Raw genomic sequence first — 22708 nt, forward strand, 5'->3', positions numbered from 1 at the left:
ACTCACTGTGTCATCTAAGCAGTGTTATTTAGTACTTACTGTATATACTATTATTGCATTTAATACCTTTTTATTTTTATATTTTCAGTTTGTTTTAGTATGTAGTAGGCCTAGACCTTACTGCATACTATTTAATGTAGTTAATATTACTATGTAGCTTTAATTTTTCAGTTTTAGTAATTTTAGTATAATTTCTTTAACTTTCAGTAACAAAAAAAATGTCAGCAATACCAACACTGCATCGAAGATATAATAAAACGGCAAAGGAAGGGTTCTTTACTTTTGGAAGTTTCTTTAAAGATTCTCTAAATCCTTCTGTCCAGTATGTTTTCCCATACTGTAATATACAGTATAAAATATGAATAGACAGTTTTTAAAGACAGAAATCCTTTTTTTTTCACATTATTACAATTACTTGAAAGTAGGAGTGAATTTTAATTTCACAACTTTTGAGTGGACAAGTCATTATAGCCAAGTTGTACCTTTTTCCAAAAGGTTTTTCTTCAAGGTTTCCTTTCTATAATGAAGACTTAACTTGTTTTCTGTTGTTTTAAATAGGTTAAACTGGTTGTCATGTTACTGACAATATCACTTTCCATCCTGTTTAGTCTTCTAGTAATAACACATAAAGTGACGACAGACTTCCTCTTTGAAGTGACATCATTTTGGTGGGAAAAGAACAGCACAATCGCACTTATAACTATTAATGAATCCTCTGCTCTGAGTATTAATCATAATGATTTACAATTATAAATGTTCTAAAAAGAAAAGTGTCAAATCGTGATTTAGCATATTTATAGCATATTTAAACATTTATGTATCCTTTATATATAAACATTTGCTTAAATTACAACTTAAAAAAATATTGATTTTAAATTACTAAATTCAAATAGCTAGCTACTATAATAATGACCCCGTGTCATATTATCAAGATCACAAATAAACAAAGTTCTCTTTTATAACTTCTTGAACACTGTATACAAAGCCAAATATTTAATATGTAAATCCTTTTAAAGGCACAGCACTAAATGCCCGCGCCCCTCATGTAATATGCTAATTAGAAGGGCGTGTCTTACAGACAGGAGTAGCCAATGCGACTGTTGCTGGAGGGCGGAGCGGACATGTCTTCCTCTCCTCCCGTTTCCTTCGGATGGTGTTCTCAGACTGGGCTGAAGTCTCTACGGCGAGTTGAGACCAATAACCAGCCTGTTTCATCACCAGCGGATGGTAGGAGGGCAGCTGGGAGTTCATGAAATGTGTACCTGTCAATGCGCTTGATCCGACCGCTAGAAGCGCGACTATGGCCTATTATTTGTGTGACATTAGATAAAGGGAGTGCACCTTGCGTCCGAGAGCATGGAGGTGACGTATGCTGCTTCACAGCATCTGCAGTTTGATGCGTAGAAACACTGCTCACGAATAAAGATGGATTTACCTCGTCGTTTTCCGGACCCGGTTCTCAACCCGATATTGTTCAATGAATCCGCTGCTGGGAGCGGGTCCGGCGCCATGGCAACCAGCGCGTTGAGAAACGATTTGGGCTCCAACATTCATGTGTTAAAAACCTTAAATCTCCGCTTCCGCTGCTTCCTTTCCAAAGTCCACGAGTTAGAGCGCAGAAATAAGTTACTGGAGATCCAGCTGCAGCACGCCCAAGAGCAATCCCGGTACCGACTGCTGTTTACCCGGGAGCAAGCGGTCCAGACGAACCTCGAGCCTTATTCAAACGCACCGTGTCAGTCGAGACTCCCCGGTAGAATCTGGAGTTTCTCGCACACCGCCAGATACGGAGGACGATTTGAGACCCATCAGGGGCCTGGAGTGTCCTGGACTCATCCCGAAGGTGTCGGGGTTCAGATTGACACCATCACACCTGAACTCAGGGCCTTGTACAATGTTTTGGCCAAAGTCAAGCGCGAGAGGGACGAGTACAGGAGAAAGTAAGTCCAGTTCGAGCTTATTTCAAGTGTTTGTCTGAAAAAAAATGGGAAGCTTAATGTCTTTATCAACAATTTTATTGTAAATCAAGAAACGTTATGGTTACTGCAATTATTGTTACGATAAAACTCTGGTAACTATCTATTTTCATCCACTGTCTGAAACAAAACGAAAGCTTGTTACATTATTGGTTGGTTTTACATTAATAACAATAACTGTAATATTGTGTTATGGAAAGTATGCACTTTGACCAAAACTATGCTTACCGTTAGATAGATATAGAGCAATAATTGGGTTGACCGACCAAAATATTGAGTAATGGCTAACGTTAGCCTATTATTTACCAAAATGTCAAAGTTACCCATTTAATATATTATTGATCTAAAATAATAATTATAATAATTATAAAACAAGCAAAACAGCCAAAATCACAAAAAAGATTTGAATAAATGTTATATTATCATTATTAAAATATTTTTTTGTTATTAAAATTGTTGTTTTTTAATCTGCATATTCCCAACATGGGATGTTCTCATAACTTTGGTGAATGTAAGATAAAATTCATTAAACATTTGTTCTAAGTTATCTGGTCTTTAATAATGTTCTCAAAGCTGTTGTTTTCTCTAACATTCACATACCCAAGAGAAAACATAAAAAAAATTTTTTAAATATTAAAAAAAAAAAAGATGGATATTTTGAACATTCAGAAAACATTTAAAAAAAATTATATCCTAATGGGAATGTTAAGAAAACATTCTTAGAACATACTTTTGTTGGCTGGGTTATCAATTATTTTAAACAAAATAGCCCTTCTCATTCTAAAAACAAAAACTTTGCCCCCTGTGTGTTCATAGTAAACAAGAGTGTGATTCCTTTCTGTATTGTGCTACTGTCCCTGGGGCTTGGTTTTTTTCAGTGTCTTAACAGTAACCCCTGTATGTTCTCCAGTATCCTTTTACAAAGTGTCCAGTTTGGATATGAAACCTGAGAAAGCAGGGGTGACATTTTATCTGACAGAAACCATTAGCTTTTTCTCTCCTCCAAATGGGGATCTGTGCAAATCCATCCCATTCAATAGCAGTTTGTGGGATCTGCCCTAGAACTTCAGTAGAATCTCTTTACAGTTTCTCTTTTTCTCTTTGGGGACTAATAATTATTGTTATTGGTCCACGCAATACACTTCCACCCATTTTGTGTGGGTTTGGTTCATACATAAGGAATTTCCCCTGATTATATACTCTTTTCTGTGTCATTCAGTTTGTTGTCTGATTCAACCATTTATTTTTGTCATTTGCAATAGGAATGGACCAATGCATGTTGATTTAGAAGATACATTTCCTGTTCTTGTTGCTTAAAGATGCTTGATTTATGTGTTTGCTGCTGGGAAAGTGATGAACAAAACATTTGTGCCAAATTCCTTGTTTGGCAGACAGTGTGGGGGCTCATTTGTTGCTCAATACAAATGAGTTACTGTAACTTTAAGGCATTTCCGGTCATCTAGAAACCCCATAACTACAGTAACCCTGAGATGCTTTTGTGTTTCTCAGACTGTTCCTCTTGTCTGTGCTGCTATCTTAGTTTGTCTCAGTGGCTCTGTTGTAACAATAATTTAATAGTTTGGCTATTAAGGCCCATAGAGGCTTTTCTCGTCTGCCAGAACAGATGTAGTCTGTCGTGGACGAATGAGCCACACAATGATTCATTTCCAGATCTTGAGTGAGCTAAAAACCCCACTTCATAAAGAGTGCCTGCTTCCTTTGATTATTCAGTGCTTACAATAGCCGTGCTGTTAGGAATGTGCTATTTTTGAGATAAATGATTGAGTAAATAGTCATATGTTTGCCTTTTCTTAGATGGCAAACACAAAATTAACTATTTTTTTGCATTGCTGTCTTAGTTCTGCTGTCATCTCGTGTTTGTTTTGGCCCTCAGATAGAGTGTCACAGTAGCAGCCGGTCAGTTAGGATGGATGTTGGTGGTCTGTTATATTAAATGCTATCCAAGACCGGTGGAACATGTGGCATCTTGCTCATATGCAAAGACTGTCTCCTAGGAAATCATTTAAACACATATAAAACCGGCTTATAAATTAGGCATTGGTTTGGCAACAGGCTGAATGTTTTGAGTAGCTTGTGTTCTTTAAAGTACAAAGTAACGTGGAGCCAAATTAAAAGGAACTGCAGTCTGTTAATGTGTTTGCATTTGCTGATTTTAATCGCATCTGGCTATTTTCAGAGTTTCTGAGGTCTTTAGGAGTGGGATTTGTTCCTGACTTGAGCACAGCATGCTAAAAACCATTATTGTTGAAAGGAAAAAAAAAACATTCAACCCAGTTATTTTCCTGACTGTCAAAACAGCACAAACCTACAAATCATCCCGACAGTGACTGACTGACTGATTTTAGGGAGCTTAACATATCTAGAGAATGGAGTCATCTGCCCCACCCCTCGGAGTGTCGTGCGAATTCTTCGCCCATCCTCCCGTTCTATTGGAATTCTTTGTCTGATTAATCCTTTGTGGGAATTCCATGGCTTTGATAGAAATTCCGGTTTATTCAATTGTTCTGGACTTCCATGGAAGATGAATGTCTTACTTTTTTTATTGTATTGGAAATTATGAACACTAGAAGTCTCTTTTGGTTTTGAATAGCATTTTAATTCTTTAATTTTAATTTCTAAAGGCATGTGTTTGGAGTGATTCTGCCAAAGATTAGATTAAGAAACAGAGTTTTAAATCATATTTATTTATCCACATACCATATGAATGTTGTTCTGGGGGACAATTTATAATTTCTAAGCTCTAGCTTTGTGATTAAACACTTTCCAGATTTCAGTGAAATACACTCAACCTATAAACCTTTCCTAGCACAAAAGCCATGCATTCTGCAGTCGATGGCTTTGAGGAACGCACGCTTTCAAAAGGTGTTTTATAACCGCAGCAGACTCTCTCCACTGACCCGTGTGAGTCGGGCTGTAAAGCCATGGCCGTAGACGTTTGTCCAGTTCTGGTCAGGGATGTTGGCAGTAGCTGCATGTGTGGGGGATCAATGGTGTGTGAACAGGAGATAGGCTCGCAGCAAAGTGAGGTCATCTCTCCAGAGAATGATTCAGTAGTGCTGCCACACGGGGCAGGAAATCAGTTCTGCCCCCCACTCATGCTGGGAGTCCAAAATCATGGGAACTAGTACATTCTGAACATTTTTACACTTCCAAGAAACGGCTATCAACTGGTGTGATGAAAGAAAATACCACTTTTTTAATTTTATTTTTTATTATTATTTTCTAATTTTTTTTTTTTTTCAAATGTCTTATTATTTATATATGTTATTTTGAATATTTTAGATATTATTTTTGTACATTGTTTTTATTATATAATTTTATATGATAATTGCAACTGAGTTTGAAAAAGGTCTGGTCAGGCCTAATTGGACTGACTGACCTTAGGAGTGAGATTCGATTATTTTTATGTAGTATTTTTACTTACAATAAACTCATGAGTGTTCAATAGACTGCCGTCAAATATTTTTAGTTTCCACATATGTACAGAATAGACATTATTTTCATGTTGTGATCACTCAGGACTGAGTTGCATATTCTTTCACACTATGATGACATCCATAGATGGAAGCTGATGATCCATCCAGTCTTGCTAACAATTATTCAGGCTTGCTAGTTTCCCTGAAAGAGGTTATTCTGCCTTTTTCTTCTGAGCTAGCAAGTTATTCATGATGATGCACACGAGTGATTTTCAAAATATTTTATTTCCGCCAGATAGATAGATTCAGCTGGTGCAAAGCTGTCAGTTATGAGGTAAATAGATGCATTTCTGAATGACTGTGTTTATTGTGTGGGTTTGTACATCTCCAGCTTCTGTAAACTGATGGAGCAGTAGACGCAGCCAGCCAAGACATTATGCATTCAAAAACTGAACCTCAAAAGCCCTAGTGACGCAAGTGGCTGCCCCATCTTGCTAGTTTGGATGTTGGCTGTTCCCCTGTGAGCAGAAGTACACTTTAACATACTTTTAAAAAGAGTACTTCTTACAGAAATAGTACACTTTAAAATAATATAAAGTAAAGTCGTGACGTATTGTCAAGTATGGTGACCCATACTCGAAATTGGTGCTCTGCGTTTAACCCATCCAAGTGCACACACACAGCAGTGAGTAGTGAACAAATGCACACACACACACACACACACACACACACACACACACACACCGTGAACACCCGGAGCAGTGGGCAGCCATGCTGCAGCGCCCGGGGAGCAATTGGGGGTTCGGTGCCTTGCTCAAGGGCACCTCAGTTGTGGTATTGAGGGTGGAGAGAGCGCTGTACATTCACTCCCCCCACCTACAATCCCTGCCGGCCGGGGACTCGAACCCACAACCTTTCGATTACGAGTCCGACTCTCTAACCATTAGGCCACGACTTCCCCTTAAGTGTGAAGTGAATGTAATGGCTTTGAACAGATAATTGCATGTTAATTGTATTTAAATGAAAATGTATTATAGGTTTAATATAATTTAATGCAATTAGCTGAACTTAAGAGTACTTTAGAAACCTCTTAATATGTAATTTCATAATTAATTCTATTGTCTTTGAGATAATATGGTCAAATTGTACTGCCAAATATTCTGATAAGCATTAATGGTAAACTAAAATATAATTTAACGCTTGTATAATTTTTTAATTCTGGGTGGGATGTTTACGTTACAAGTCAAACTGACACAAATTGGACTAATTTCAACAAAAATGTAAAAAAATAAAAATCCTTGATGAACCAGTACTGTATTTCTGAAAACTGGCCTGCAACATAAAACAGGGGTTCATGTTATTTCTATCAAAATGTGTTTGTTGTGTATTTAAATATATTTGTAATTACACATTACATATTTGTAATATGTTACATTTAAATGGAATATTGAATAACACAGTTAAAATGATAATAACCAAGTACTATATCTCTAAATAGACCCTCTTTGGCACAGAAGGGAGGGGTTTAGATCTGTGTGTTCATGTGTGTGTGATTGTTGAAAGTATCGATCTGAAACGCAGCTCGCTCTTCTTCTGGTGTCTGGGTGCAGACACACATGTGCACTCCTGAAGACCCATGGGACTGTCTGGAGATGGATCAATATGTAGGTCAACTTTGCACATATTGTCTGGATTTTCATTTAGCACTCTTTTTATATATATATATTATAAAAGGTAGGATTCTTTTAGTTTTGTAAAAAGGAAATTTTGTTCCTGTGAATCAGTATGCTGCAGCAGACCTGCATGTACAGGGATTAATGAGCCCTCCATATATTTTGTGGGGGGGAAGGTGGTCTTCTAAATTCAAAGGTCTAAAACAGACTTGGCATGAGGCATTCATTTTAGTTAAAAATGAAAGCACAGGCTTATTTTCAAATTTACTTTGTAACTCAGTCAGTACTGAATAATTTTATCCCATTGCAAGAATTTTGAAACTAGAGGTGCTAGATTATATTCAAGTACTTTACATTTCTTTTAGTATCAAATTGTATAATACTATTATTGTAATTTCACTTTTGTCGTTCCTCCAAACTCACTTTGACTTTGAGTCATTTTATGAATTTATTGACTCGGAGCAATTCCGATGTGGTCTATTGTTTTAAAATGGCTGATAAACCACTTTGATCAATCACTTGAACACTTATACTGAATCTTATCATAAGAAATCAAAGCAGAGTTTAGAGATCATTGTTTTAAGCATATGACTGTGCAGGAACAGAATGTGGCATATTCCTTGACAACAGTGGTTAAAGAACATGCATATATAGAAAGCAAAGGTGATCATTTACATGCCTAACATACCACTGAACTCATGATTACAGGAAACCTCAGTCTGCACCAACCCACTTTCTACAATTATTTTTTTTTTCTTGAAATAGCTGAGAGCTTATTGGATTACAAAATCACACCCTGAGAAAACTGTGCTGGAGAGTTTCAAGACATTTTAGTAGTCATATCAGCTAGCAAAAAAAAAAATTAGCACAAGCTATTTCAAACCATGTTTGCTAATTCTAATTTTCAGTCATTTTCATAATTAGGCCAGTCATTTTTTAACATAATGAAAATCGTTAAATGGGGCATGGAATGGTTGGTGTGGCTCATTAGTCCCACTTTGAGATTAGTTCAGATTTTAAGTTCAAGTTTATTTGTTCAAGTGATTTTTATGATCCAAATCGTTGCAAAGCAGCTCTACAGGAAATTAAGTTTCCACAATATATTTATATATTGCAGAAACTTAATATATTTAACTTATAGCAAAATTTGGTAATTCTGTATGTTGTCTGAGCATTGGCATCCTCTGAGGTCCTCTGAGGGGTTGGCATTATCTTTTCTCAGGTGTTCGGTCATCTCAGATCATTTAAGATTCTGTAATTCCTAGTTACCACAGGATGTTAATCCCGTGACAGAATCAGAGAAACAAATAGAGACATAATTAGCGTAGCTGCTGTTCAATCTAAGCAAAAATGATTTGTTCAACCCAAGCTAAATAATTATGTACATTTGATCAGATATAACTGCAGTACAAGATTATAAGATGCATTATGTGAATGCTTGGCTAAAGAGATGTGTCTTTAATCTAGATTTAAACAGAGAGAGTGTGTCTGAACTCCGAATGTTATCAGGAAGGCTATTCCAGAGTTTGGGAGCCAAAAGTGAAAAAGCTCTACCTCCTTTAGTAGACTTTGCTATCCTAGGTACTACCAAAAGTCCAGAGTTTTGCGACCTTAGAGAGCGGGTTGGATTGTAGCGTGGTAGAAGACGAGTTGGGTACGCAGGAGCTAAACCATTTAGGGCCTTATAGGCAAGTAATAATATTTTGTAAATGATACGGAATTTAATAGGTAGCCAGTGCAGAGACTGTAAAATTGGGGTAATATGATCATATTTTCTTGACCTGGTAAGAACTCTAGCCTCTGCATTTTGGACTATCTGTAGCTTGTTTATTGAAGATGCAGGACAACCACCTAGCAGTGCATTACAATAGTCCAGTCTAGAGGTCATGAATGCATGAACTAGCTTTTCTGCATCAGAAACAGGTAGCATGTTTCGAAGCTTGGCAATGTTTCTAAGATGGAAGAATGCTGTTTTTGTAACATGGGGAATATGATTTTCAAAGGACAAGTTGCTGTCTAATATAACACCCAGATTTTTTACTTTTGAGGACGTAACAGTACATCCGTCTAGTTGCAAATTGTAATCCAAGAGATTCTGTGTACTGTGTCCAATAAGTAATATCTCTGTCTTATCTGAATTTAATAGGAGGATATTATTGGTCATCCAATCTTTTACATTTTTTACACAATCTATTGGCTTAGATAGTTTAGAAGTTTCATCTGGTCTTGTTGAGATATATAGTTGAGTATCATCAGCATAACAATGAAAACTAATCCCGTATTTTCTAATAATATTACCAAGGGCAACATGTATATTGAAAATAGTAGAGGACCTAGGACAGATCCTTGTGGTACTCCATACTTAACTGGTGATAATTCAGATGACTGCCCATTTAAATGAACAAAGTGGTAGCGATCGGACAGGTAGGATCTAAACCATCTTAAAGTCTGCCCTTGAATACCAGTATAGTTTTGTAATCGATCTATGAGTGTGTCATGGTCTATAGCGTTGAACGCTGCACTAAGATCAAGTAATACTAGCAATGAGATGCAGCCTTGGTCTGAAGCAAGAAGCAAGTGCAGTTTCTGTGCTTTGGTGAGGCCTGAAACCTGACTGAAATTCTTCATAGAGATCATTTTTTTGCAAGTAGGAACACAATTGAGCAGACACAACATTTTCAAAAATTTTAGACATAAACAGAAGATTTGAAATGGGTCTTTAATTTGCCAGTTCATTATAATCTAGTTGTGTTTTTTTAATAAGAGGCTTAATAACCGCGAGCTTGAATGGTTTTGGGACGTGACCTAAAGATAACGATGAGTTAATAATATTGAGAAGCGGTTCTTCTGCTACAGGTAACAACTCTTTCAGTAGTTTAGTGGGTACAGGATCTAATAAACACGTTGTTGGTTTAGATGCACTGATAAGTTTATTTAGCTCTTCCTGTCCTATAGTTGTAAAGCACTGCAGTTTTTCTTTGGGTGTGATGAATGAAGCTGAAATACTAGACGCAGTAGAATCTACATTTGATATTGTATTTCTGATGTTATCCATTTTATCAGTAAGGAAATTCATAAAGTCATTACTATTAAACTGTGAGGGGAATATTTAGATAGGGTGGCGTGTGTTTTATTTGTTTAATCTAGCCACTGTGCTAAATAAGAACCTTGGATTGTTTTGGTTTTTATCTATGAGTTTGCGGATATGCTCTGCCCTGGCAGCTTTTAGAGCCTGTCTATATCTGGACATACTGTTTTTCCACGCAATTCTAAAAACGTCTAAGTTTTTCTCCATTTGCGCTCAAGATTACGAGTTTATTTCTTGAGAGAATGGGTATAACTGTTGTACCATGGCGCAGTACGCTTTTCTCTAACCTTTTTCAATTTGAGGGTGGCAACAGCTTCTAATGTATTAGAGAAGATGGTGCCCATGTTGCTAGTCATTTTGTCTAGTTCATGTGTATTTATGGGTACACAGAGCAGTTGAGATGAATCAGGCAGGTTATTTGTGAATCTGTCTTTGGTGGCTGGAACAATAGTTCTGCCCGGACGATAATGCGGAGCCATATAACTAATATCAGTAATACACAGCATGCACGATACAAGGAAATGATCAGTAACATCATCACTTTGAGGTACGGTAAGAGGTATCTATATCGGTAAGATCAATTCCATGCGATGTATTTAAATCTAGTGTATGATTAAAACGATGAGTGGTCCCGGTGACGTTTTGCTTGACTCCAAAAGAGTTTATTAGGTCAGTAAACGCAAGTCCTAACGCATAATTTGTATTATCAACGTGAATGTTAAAATATCCGACAATTAGCACTTTATCAACATTGACCAATAGATCTGAGAGGAAATCTGCAAGTTCTTTTAGGAAATCTTTATATGGCCCTGGCGGTCTATACACAGTAGCCAGAGCAAGAGATAAGAGAGATTTCTTTTGCATATCTAACAGTGTAACATTAAGCAGAAGTATTTCGAATGAGTTAAACCTCCTGTATCCTGTTTTCTGAGTAACATTGAGAATATCACTATATATTGTTGCCACTCCTTGTCAGTGCTTTGACACAATTTGCATTGTAAAAAGCGCTATATAAATAAAGGTGACTTGACTTGACTTGACTCCGCCGCCACGACCAGTCTGACGTCTCGCGGAGGTTGAGCGAAGCGGTTCCGGGTGGCGATCTCGAAGACCGGAGGCGGAGAGGTCGTCGCCCGGGGCCTGGCTCGCGTCTTCCGCTGCTGGTGCACCCAGGGTCCGTGGCATCCCGGCGCCGGAGTGAAGGACATCTGGGAAGATCGCGTCCTGGGTGCACAGGGTCTGTGCAGAGAAACACACGGAGTAGATGTGGTGGGAGTGTTAGCATCGTGCTGTATACTTACCCCGGACTTGTGAGCGTCAGTCCGGGATGTTTCCAGCACGGCTCTCCGCTCTCTCAGCTGGGCCTGCTTCTCCACCAGGTCGCGGATCTGCTTCTCCACGGCCTCCAGCTCCAGCTGCACCGAATGCAGCTCGAATGTGTCCTCACCTGCACTCAAAGGTAGACACAAATCCGCCATTTTAGCAAGTAACAGTGAAACAATGGTAATGTGTGTGAATAGAGTATTAGCAATCTAAGTAAGATTAGCGGCAGCCATGCTGCCGATGCTAACAGGCTATAAGCTAATAGCAGACTCGAGAAATCAAAATAAAACTAGTGATAACAAGGTGCTCTGATTGGTTTTGTTTTAGAATGCTATAGGGGATATATTCACACGTTATAGAAACAAAAATTATAGTGTATTAAATTGTTTTTAAGATAGAAAATAGACGATAAAGAATCAACTTGATGGAGCTCATTTTAAGAAAAGGTCATTTACATACCAGTTTATGACTACATTATGGCCTGTATAGCCTTCTCTAGCTTTTTACATCATCTCTATCTGCAAGATATGTTAAGGTATATATACATGCATATATACAGTATCTCACAGAAGTGAGTACACCCCTCACATTTTTGTAAATATTTTATATCTTTTCATGTGACAACACTGAAGAAATTACACTTTGCTACAATGTAAAGTAGTGAGTGTACAGCTTGTATAACGGTGTATTTTTATAATTTGCTGTCCCCTCAAAATAACTCAATACACAGCCATTAATGTCTAAACCGCTGGCTACACCCCTAAGTGAAAATGTCCAAATTGGGCCCAAAGTGTCAATATTTTGTGTGGCCACCATTATTTTCCAGCACTGCCTTTAACCCTCTTGGGCATGGAGTTCACCAGAGCTTCACAGGTTGCCACTCGAGTCCTCTTCCACTCCTCCATGACGACATCACGGAGCTGGTGGATGTTAGAGACCTTGCGCTCCACAAAATCTCCAACCGGTTTTCGATTATTTGGATGTTTTGCTGAACATAGTCGGCGGAGCTGCAGTGCTGTTTAGACTCTTCAGGACGCGCAGACGAGGGAAGCGAGCGCCATCTGGCGAATCTCCGCTCTCTACCCAACAAAACAGACAAACTCCTCCTGCTTTCCCGGTTTAACAGGGACTTTTCAAACTCTGCTGTTCTGTGTTTCACAGAAACCTGGCTGAATGACACCATTCCAGACAGCTCCTTACATCTGCCTAATTTCACGCTGATCAGAGCAGATTGCGAAGCGGAATTAACGGGGAAATCGTGCGGCGGCGGGACATGCTTCTACATCAATGAGAGGGGGTGTACAGATGTAACTGTGTTAAAGAAGATGTGCTGTTCAGATCTAGAAACGCTTTTCATCAACTGTAAACCTTTCTACTCGCCGCGGGAGTTCTGCTCGTTCATTCTCGTGAGTGTCTACATTCCACCGCAAGTGCACCAGAGCACAGCTTTACAGAAACTCGCTGATCAGATCACAGACACAGAACAACACCCGGTCTCTGTTTTAATAATTCTCAGGGACTTTAATAAAGCAAATCTCTCCCGCGAACTGCCAAAATACAGACAGCATGTTACATGTCCCACCAGAGACAGTAATATACTGGATCACTGTTACACAGCGATAAAGGACGCATATCACTCTGTCTAACGAGCAGCTTTAGGACTCTCTGATCACTGTTTGGTTCATCTTATTCCAACCTACAGGCAGAAACTTAAATCTGTTAAACCTGTATTAAGGACTGTAAAGAGATGGATTAATGAGACAGAGCGAGTTTTACAAGCCTGTCTCGACATTTACTGATTGGAGTGTTTTTGAAGTTGCTGATGATCTGGACCAGCTCACAGAGACTGTAACATCATATATCAGTTTCTGTGAGGATTTGTGCATTCCTACCAAGACTCATCTAACTTATAACAACGACAAACCGTGGTTCACTAAAAAACTCAGACAGCTCCGTCAGGCCAAAGAAGATGCTTACAGGAATGGACAGAGTCTTGTATAAACAGGCCAAATACCAGAGGTGGGGACAAGTCACACATGGTCAAGTCCAAGCAAGTCTCAAGTCTTAACCATCAAGTCTCGAGTCAAGTCTCAAGTCACAGTTCAGACAAATCAAGCAAGTCAAGTCAAGTCAAGGGTTCTCCCTAAGCAAGTCAAGTCGAGTCGTGATAAGTTTCAAGTCAAGTCAAGTCACAGTACTAAAATAAATAGAGGTTAATTTTTTCGTTACATATTTATTTTTGCACAGAAAAGATTAACTTGTATACATATATTCTGTATCTTATTCATTATACATTTGCTATATATGAATTATATGCATATGTGTGCTACATTAATATCTGAAAATAAAATTGTGTTGCTTACACAAAACTTTTAAAATCCAATCTAAGATGTATAATCCAATCTGTCTAATTCAGTTTAATTGAAACTGTCTAAAATGTGTTGCATTTACAGAAAATAAGGTTTGCCAAGATGTTAGCACTAAGCTAGCTATATATATATATATATATATATGTATATATATATTAGTGCTGTCAATCGATTAAAACAAATAACTAATTAATCGCACATTTTTCTAAAATTAATCGTGATTAATCACGCTTAACCCCACCTAACATTAAAGTTTTTAAACAATCTTCACATGTACACTGTACAAACAACATAAAGACAGTATATTTTTAATATTTCTTTAATGGTATCTTTTTTATGATTGAAGGCCAGCATCACTGATATCAATACTACTGATGTCTCTATAAAATATTTTTTTCCCCTGAATATTTATCCATTGACTGTAGCCATTCAGCATTACAGTATAATTGAGAGCTATCAATTTTAACATTTATTAGACTTAACGTCTAATTTAAGTGAACTTAAAACAATCTTCACATGAACCCATTATAATAAATGACATATTTAGCTAGCTGTGCCCTTCAGCAGAAATATACAGAAAATGAAAGTTTACCAAACACTAAATTCTAAATTAAATATAGATGAACCCCTTAAAACTATAAAAGTTATTGATTTCCTCTTTTTTTCTTTTGTTCTTGGATTAATAGACATCACAGCAGCTGGTTATTAACTTATTTGCCTGCTATTGCTTTAAAAGCTGCTGCTGCTGAAGGTGATGGGGATCTGACATGCATCTTATTTTCTCACAAATCTCTTTACATTTTCTGACTCACTTCAGGTCTGAAAGTCTCAACTAATGAGCGGATGAGTTGAATTGGGTATTTTAGATAACGTTAATTGCGTTAAATATTTTTAACGCGATTTGAAAATAATTAATAGCATGCCTTAACGCGCTACTCGTCATCTTTGCGATGGACACGTAATATGCACTTAACAGATTCAAACGATGTAATTATTCTTGTCTGTATGTCCAAAAAAAAAACCTTTTAAGTGCAAGTGATCACATCAGCGCCTCCATGTTAGCCTGTCATGCAGTATAAGCGCACTGCTATTCAGCTTCCACAAGCAGTCCACACAAACACTTGAAAATGCGCACATTTAATATTGAATTATAGCCTACGTTACATGCCCGCTCATTTTAAGATGCCCCTCAACATTAAAATTCAGGCTATGCCACTGTTATAGTCAAATTCCCCACATCTACAAGACATATCAATGATGATAATGATCACATCTAATAAGAAAAAATAAAATATAATATGCAACCAAGGCCAAATTATGACAAACATAAATTATTAATTAATTAGATTAATCGTTACTGACTAAAAAGAAATGACTTTCCTTGTGGTTCTTGAAATGTCGGATAAAATTTGACGTTGTGGTTGTCGTGTCCGATATTCTTGCTTGCATACTCTGCATCTGGCAAATCTTTTTTTATTGGCACGGTCCAGTTCAAAGTCCTTATAGCCAGACGAGACTATTTGTGGAGCTTGACTACTGTTTGGCGCAGTTTCAATTGTGCACTGTGCAGCGTTAAAGGCACAGACGCTGATTGGTGCTGACGTCACAATAGTTATTTTTTAAAACTAATTTTATTGCTGTTTGTTTATTATAAATTCAAGTCATTGTCGAGTCTTCCACTTCAAGTCAAGTCAAGTCTCAAGTCAAGTCTCAAGTCACTTGCTCTCAAGTCAAAGTGAAGTCAAGTCATTTTCATACTTTAATCAAGCAAGTCGCAAGTCCTGAAAATTGTGACTCGAGTCAGACTCGAGTCAAGTCATGTGACTCGAGTCCCCCACCTCTGCCAAATACACACTGGAAAAGGAGATCAGAGTGGCAAAGAGGAATTATTCTGATAAGTTAAGGATCCAATTTTCTTCCAGTGACACGGCTTCAGTGTGGAAAGGTCTGAAAGACATCACCAATTACAAGACACCATCCCCCAGCACTGTGGCGATTCAACAACCGGCAGACGATCTTAACGAGTTCTATTGTAGGTTTGAAAAAATATCATTCACACCTCCTGCAACCCCCCTCTCCCCCACACCTGAACTGCAGATAAGAGGAGATGATGTGCGACAGGTCTTCAAAAAGAACAAGAGAAGGAAGGCACAACGCCCAGACGGTGTGACACCAGCCTGTCTGAAATCCTGTGCTGACCAGCTGGCCCCCATCTTCACACAGATCTTCAACAGATCACTGGAGCTGTGTGAAGGCCCCTCATACTTCAAACGCTCCACCATAATCCCCATCCCAAAGAAACCCAAGATTACAGGACTTAACGACTACAGACCTGTGGCTCTAACATCTGTGGTCATGAAGTCATTTGAAAAACTGTTTTTGGCTTATCTGAAGGACATCACTGGACCCTTACTGGATCCCCTGCAGTTTGCCTACAGAGCAAACAGGTCTGTGGATGATGCAGTCAACATGGGACTGCATTACACACTGCAACACCTGGACAGACCAGGGACTTATGTGAGGATCCTGTTTGTGGACTTCAGCTCGGGCTTTAACACTATCATTCCAGACCTCCTCCTGCCCAAACTAACTCCGCTTTCTGTGCCCACCTCCGTCTGTCAGTGGATCAACAGCTTCCTGACAGACAGGCAGCAGCTAGTGAGGCTGGGAAAATGCACATCCACCACCCGCACCATCAGCACTGGAGCTCCTCAGGGCTGCGTTCTCTCCCCACTACTCTTCTCCCTCTACACCAACAACTGCACATCTAAAGACCCCTCTGTCAACCTCCTGAAGTTTGCAGACGACACCACACTGATTGGCCCCATTCAGGACGGTGACGAATCTGCTTACAGACAGGAGGTTAAGGAGCTGGCTGTCTGGTGCAGTCTTAACAACCTGGAGCTCAACACGCTCAAAACTGTGGAGATGATTGTGGACTTCAGGAGAAACCCCCCTGCTCTCCCCCCACTCACCATCATGAACAGCACTGTGACTGCAGTGGAGTCATTCAGGTTCCTGGGCACCACTATTTCTCAGGACCTGAAGTGGGACATTCACACTGACTCTATTGTGAAAAAGGCCCAGCAGAGGTTGTACTTCCTTCGCCAGCTGAGGAAGTTCAACCTGCCACAGGACTTGCTGAAACAGTTCTACTCTGCCATCATTGAATCCATCCTCTGCACTTCAATAACTGTCTGGTTCAGCTCAGCTACCAAATCTGACCTCAGAAGACTACAGAGGGTAGTCCGGACTGCTAAGCGAATCATTTGTACAACCCTTCCCACTCTCCAAGAACTGTACTTATCCAGAGTGAGCAAAAGGGCTGGTAAAATCACTCTGGACCCCTCACATCCAGCACACTCCCTCTTTGAACTGTCTGGTCGACGCTACAGAGCTCTGTGCACCAGAACGACCAGACACAAAAAACTGTTTCTTCCCTCAGGCAATCCATCTCATGAACACTTGAACTCTTAACAATAAACATGAAACACACAACACTATCATACTTTTTATTTTTATTTTACATACATATTTATTACATTTCAAATTTGCACCTAACATACCTGTACATACCGAATTGTCTATTTTGTATATTGTGTTTGTGGTATTTGGCACATTGTCCATTTTTGTATATTTGTACATTATTTTATTTTTTATTTAAATTTTTTATTTTTTATTATCTGTGTCCTGTCCGGTTGCTGTCATTCTGTCGCACTGTGGAGCTACTGTCACTAAAACAAATTCCTCATATGTGCAAACATACCTGGCAATAAAGCTCATTCTGATTCCGTTTCTGATTCTCCTCCACCTTCCGTTTGAGGATGCCCCACAGATGCTCAATAGGGTTTAGGTCTGGAGACATGCTTGGCCAGTCCATCAACTTTACCCTCAGCTTCTTTAGCAAGGCAGTGGTCATCTTGGAGGTGTGTTTGGGGTCGTTATCATGTTGGAATACTGCCCTGCGACCCAGTCTCTGCTTCAGTATGTCACCGTACATGTTGGCATTCATGGTTCCCTAAATGAACTGTAGCTCCCCAGTGCCGGCAGCACTCATGCAGCCCCAGACCATGACACTCCCACCACCATGCTTGACTGTAGGCAAGACACACTTTTCTTTGTACTCCTCACCTGGTTGCCGCCACACACGCTTGACACCATCTGAACCAAATAAGTTTATCTTGGTCTCATCAGACAACAAGACATTGTTCCAGTAATCCATGTCCTTAGTCTGCTTGTCTTCAGCAAACTGTTTGCAGGCTTTCTTGTGCATCATCTTTAGAAGAGGCTTCCTTCTGAGACGACAGCCATGCAGACTAATTTGATGCAGTGTGTGGCGTATGGTCTGAGCACTGAAAGGCTGACCCCCCACCCCTTCAACCTCTGCAGCAATGCTGGTAGCGCTCATACGTCTATTTCCCAAACACAACCTCTGGATATGACGCTGAGCACGTGCACTCAACTTTGGTCGACCGTGGCGAGGCCTGTTCTGAGTGGAACCTGTCCTGTTAAACCACTGTATGGTCTTGGCCACCGTGCTGCTGTTCAGTTTCAGGGTCTTGGCAATCTTCTTATAGCCTACGCCATCTTTATGTAGAGCAACAATTTTTTTTCAGATCCTCAGAGAGTTCTTTGCCATGAGGTGCCATGTTGAACTTCCAGTGACCAGTATGAGAGAGTGAGAGCAATAACAACAAATTTAACACACCTGTTCCCCATTCACACCTGAGACCTTGTAACACTAACGAGTCACATGACACCGGGGAGAGAAAATGGCTAATTGGGCCCAATTTGGACATTTTCACTTAGGGGTGTACGAGGGGTGTTCGATATGATGAATTTTGATCATGGACGATAAAAATGTCTCCACAATCTGCTTTTGAAGAAATATCGTAGTATCGGGCTATAGCGCACATTCTATCAGCTATCTTAAACTTAAAGGGACAGTACTAAACATGCTGCCGACTGTCATTAAAGGGATAGTTCACCCAAAAATGTAATTTATGTCATTATTTACTCACTCACGCTATATTAATTTCTTTCTAGTGCTGAACACAAAAGAAGATATTTTGAAGAACGTGGTTAACCAAACAGTTGCTGGTCCACAATGACTTTGATAGTAGGAACAAAAAAAATACTATGGAAGTCACTGTGGACCAGCAACTGTTTGGCTTTCAACGTTCTTCAAAATAGCTTGTATGTTCAGCAGAAGAAAAACTCATTCAGGTTTAAAACTAATTTTGAGTGAGTAAATGATGGTATAAATATAACAGACAGATAACAGATTTTTTATTCTTTAATGTTAAAACAACAAAACGCAAAGAAAAAAAATAACTCTCTACTCTTGATTGAAAAACAAATATATATTTGTTCATTCAATTTCTTGAATGCTCCTGCTAAATATGCCTATTGTACCTGAAAATAAAGCACGGTTTATTTTATTTGTATATTATATGTATTTGTAATGTGTATCTTTGTTCTTATTTTTTAATAACAAATATAAAAATCTTTGTCATTATTTTATCTTTGCCCACTTTGGCCTAAACATCCACTATTCTTTTTCATATTTTGTTACCTTGAAAGGCTTTGTCTTTTATAATAGGGAAATTAGTTTAGCTGTACTGTGCAGACAAAATAGTAAAACCAACATGACAAAGAATCGTGATAAAATCGTGATATTTATAAAAAAAAATGTGATGTTATATTTTTGCCATATCGCCCACCCCTAGGGTGTACTCACTTTTGTGGCCAGCGGATTAGACAAAAATGGCTGCGTGTTGAGTTATTTTGAGGGGACAGCAAATTTACACTGTTTTACAATCTGTACACTCACTACATTACATTGTATCAAAGTGTAATTTCTTCAGTGTTGTCACATGAAAAGATATAATAAAATATTTACCAAAATGTGAGGGGTGTACTCACTTCTGTGAGATACTGTATATATGCATGTATTTATTTATTTATATATATATATATATATTAGTTGTGCTTGGTGAGTTTTTTTAAAATGATTTTGAAAGAAGTCAAATAATTGTCTCTTTGCACTGAGGCATTTCACGTGTGGTGGACAAATGAGACAATGGGTGTGTCTCTACATAATGCTTTTAAGGTCTTCACAGGTGCTATGTTAATCCCCCTCACAATCACCTCGCGTTATTATCTGCCCTATTCACATGTACACTTTTGAAGCGTTTTAAGACAACAATGGTACTCACAGAACCTCTGACCTAAAAACAGATTTGCTTCTTTCTTTACCTATAATAGCTCTTTGAAACATTGGCAGAAGTCATTTGAACTCTCCCTTAAACTCAACAATGTGTATTAATATCGACTGGCCTGATCTCGCACAATGAAAGAAGTTACAGCATTGTGAACCGTTATGGCTTATGGTGAAGAACAAAGCAAGCAGCTCTTCATTTTGTGGTGTGCCTCATCTTTCTTTTCCCAAATAGCGGTTCATTAAATAAGTTCTAATCCTGTGCTTATTTTTGACCAGGTGAGCATTCAAAAGCTTTCAGCATGTAGTATTTGTTTCTGTATGTATGAGTATGTTTCCTCATGCCATTGTCCACACTGCCTTGTTCTGGAAAGAGTTTCCGTTTGGATTGTGTTGTGTTCAGTGTCTTTTGAATGAAATGAAAGCTCTCGTGTGCAGTCTGTGCTGCAGGAGAGGAAATGAGAGGAGTCTGATTCTCATGACCTTGGGCTGTTGTCTAGTCAGCTCCACTAGATCCCACTGACATTCAGAGAGATCCACACTGTGCCTGCACTGTCTGATCGCCCGGATCCATGATATGTCTCCATGCATGCGTGTATCTACCCTGTATCTGGAGTTTCAGCTCTTACTGACCTGTGGCTACTCCATAACCAATAGAACTGTCTTTCTTAAAGGGATAGTTCACCCAGAAGTGGAAAATTGTCATTTTTTGCTCCCCATCAGTGGAGCCTCAAACTTTTTTTCCCAGAAGCTTATTATATAAATACATAAGGGTATAGTAGCCTATATACACTGGCAACCAAAAGCTTGGAATAATTAACATCGTTAAATGTTTTTGAAAGAAGTCTCTTATGCTCACCAATGCTGCATTTCTTTGATTAAAAACAGTAATATGGTGAAATATTGTTACACTTTCACTTCCCTGAGAACTTCTTTTCTTGTTTTAACTGAAGATCCACAGCCTCCACATGCTTTTCATGCCTGGCCAACAGGTCAGCTTAACATAAGTGCAACTCTTTGTACTGAACAGATGATCCCTTCTGCATCTTGTCGTGTTGAGTCAGCACTTGCCCCCTCTTGGCAGGTGTCTTGATGTGTGGACCCAGTCAGACTGTCAGACAATGTAAATGCAAAACAAATGGAGTCTCTAATCCCTTGGGCATGCAAGAAAAGAAAGGATATAAGGAGCTTATAAAACAAAATAACCTGTCATCCTATAATCCATCTGATGGGGAATCTCACTGCATAACTATTGTAAGAATCTATAGTCTGCCTCGACCCAACTTCCACTCGACAATATATTTGATCATGCTCATTTCCCAAAATGGCTTAATTATTATAGAGAAGAAGAAAGTCAACAGTTGTTTGTAGACCAATGGGAATGTAAAATGGGAGCAGGTGTGGGACACTGAGAACCACCTCAGACAAAGGGGTGTCAGAACTTAATTAACATACAGACTACAGCTGTTAGAAAAGGAGCAACTTCATTTACATGTAGGGTAGTAAACTGGAAATGTATAAAAGGTTTGAACTTATGATGTTCTGGGTTCATTCCGACTACATGTACTTTGCCACTGCTATGCTGCAATAAACTTCTTCATCAAGATCTTCAAAGTCCTCTTCACTTTTTCTTACACTATTCTACAGAATCAGGGGAACCCCAAAGCATGTTAACACTTTGCATAGACAAGTGGTTATTTAACCCTCTGATGGATAAAGATATCTTATTAATACCTTATCTAATGCTTATTTTTTACTTTTTATAAAGTTTTTTATTATTATTATTATCAAAATCAGACGGTTGATCGTGGCATTTTTTTTTTTTTTATCACATATTGAAAAGTGTGTGGGCATCCAAGGAAGTGCCCTTAGCTGGTTAGGCATTGGTCACTCTGTTTCTGTAGCACCTCTCACTTGTGGTGTTCCTCAAGGCTCTATTTTGGCTGCCATATTGTTTTTGTTGTACATGCTTCCAATAGGTTTTTAACTGGGGTCCGTAAACGAGAGCACAGTACTCTGATTTATTAGTGTCTCTCAATTGGTTGCCAGTGTGTTATAGAGTTAAATTAAAGTTGTGTTGTTTGTTTTTAAGTCCTTAAATGGTCTGGCACCTTATTTGTAAGATCTTTTAAATGTGAATAAGTCAGCCAGATCAGATGCTTGCAATACTCCGATATTATTACTCTGTCATTTCAAGACTGTGAGGTGACCGTGCGTTTGCAGTGGCCTGTCCTAGGCTATGGTCTTATCTGTGAGATCTGCATCTTCCATATATGATTTTAAATATTAAGTTTCAGTCTCATCTTTTTACCCTTGCATGTAATTAATTATAATTCTTGGTTTTATTCTAACTTAAATTTTATTGTTATTTTCTTTTTCTTCTGTACAGCACAGTGGTAAACTTTTGTTGTGTTTATTTGTGCTTTATAAATAAATTAAATTATATCAGACATTTGCTTATTTCATTCAGGAGATTAATAGTCTGAGCAGAACAGAAAATGAAAACTCAGAAATTTAGTTTTCTTTACGGAGACATTGTCATATGGAAAGAATCATGATACTGACACACAACCTGCTTCATTTAGATAGAGACAAAATACTGATAAACTGCTGTTCGCTATG

General features: G+C 38.6%; 1 protein-coding gene across 2 annotated transcripts in view; it reads left to right on the forward strand.

The window, feature by feature from the left end:
- Positions 1–1228: 1228 nt before the first annotated feature.
- LOC306860361 (intermediate filament family orphan 2-like) overlaps positions 1229–22708 on the forward strand; it is a 33734-nt gene continuing 12254 nt past the window's right edge. For both annotated transcript variants that reach the window (XM_079402021.1, XM_079402022.1), the window contains exon 1: positions 1229–1940. In XM_079402021.1, the coding sequence (XP_079258147.1) occupies positions 1426–1940 (515 nt within the window). In that variant the 5' untranslated portion in view covers positions 1229–1425. The remainder of the gene's footprint in view (positions 1941–22708) is intronic.

Source organism: Barbus barbus (assembly GCF_936440315.1).
Source record: "Barbus barbus genome assembly, chromosome: 41".
Taxonomy (NCBI): Eukaryota; Metazoa; Chordata; class Actinopteri; order Cypriniformes; family Cyprinidae; genus Barbus; species Barbus barbus.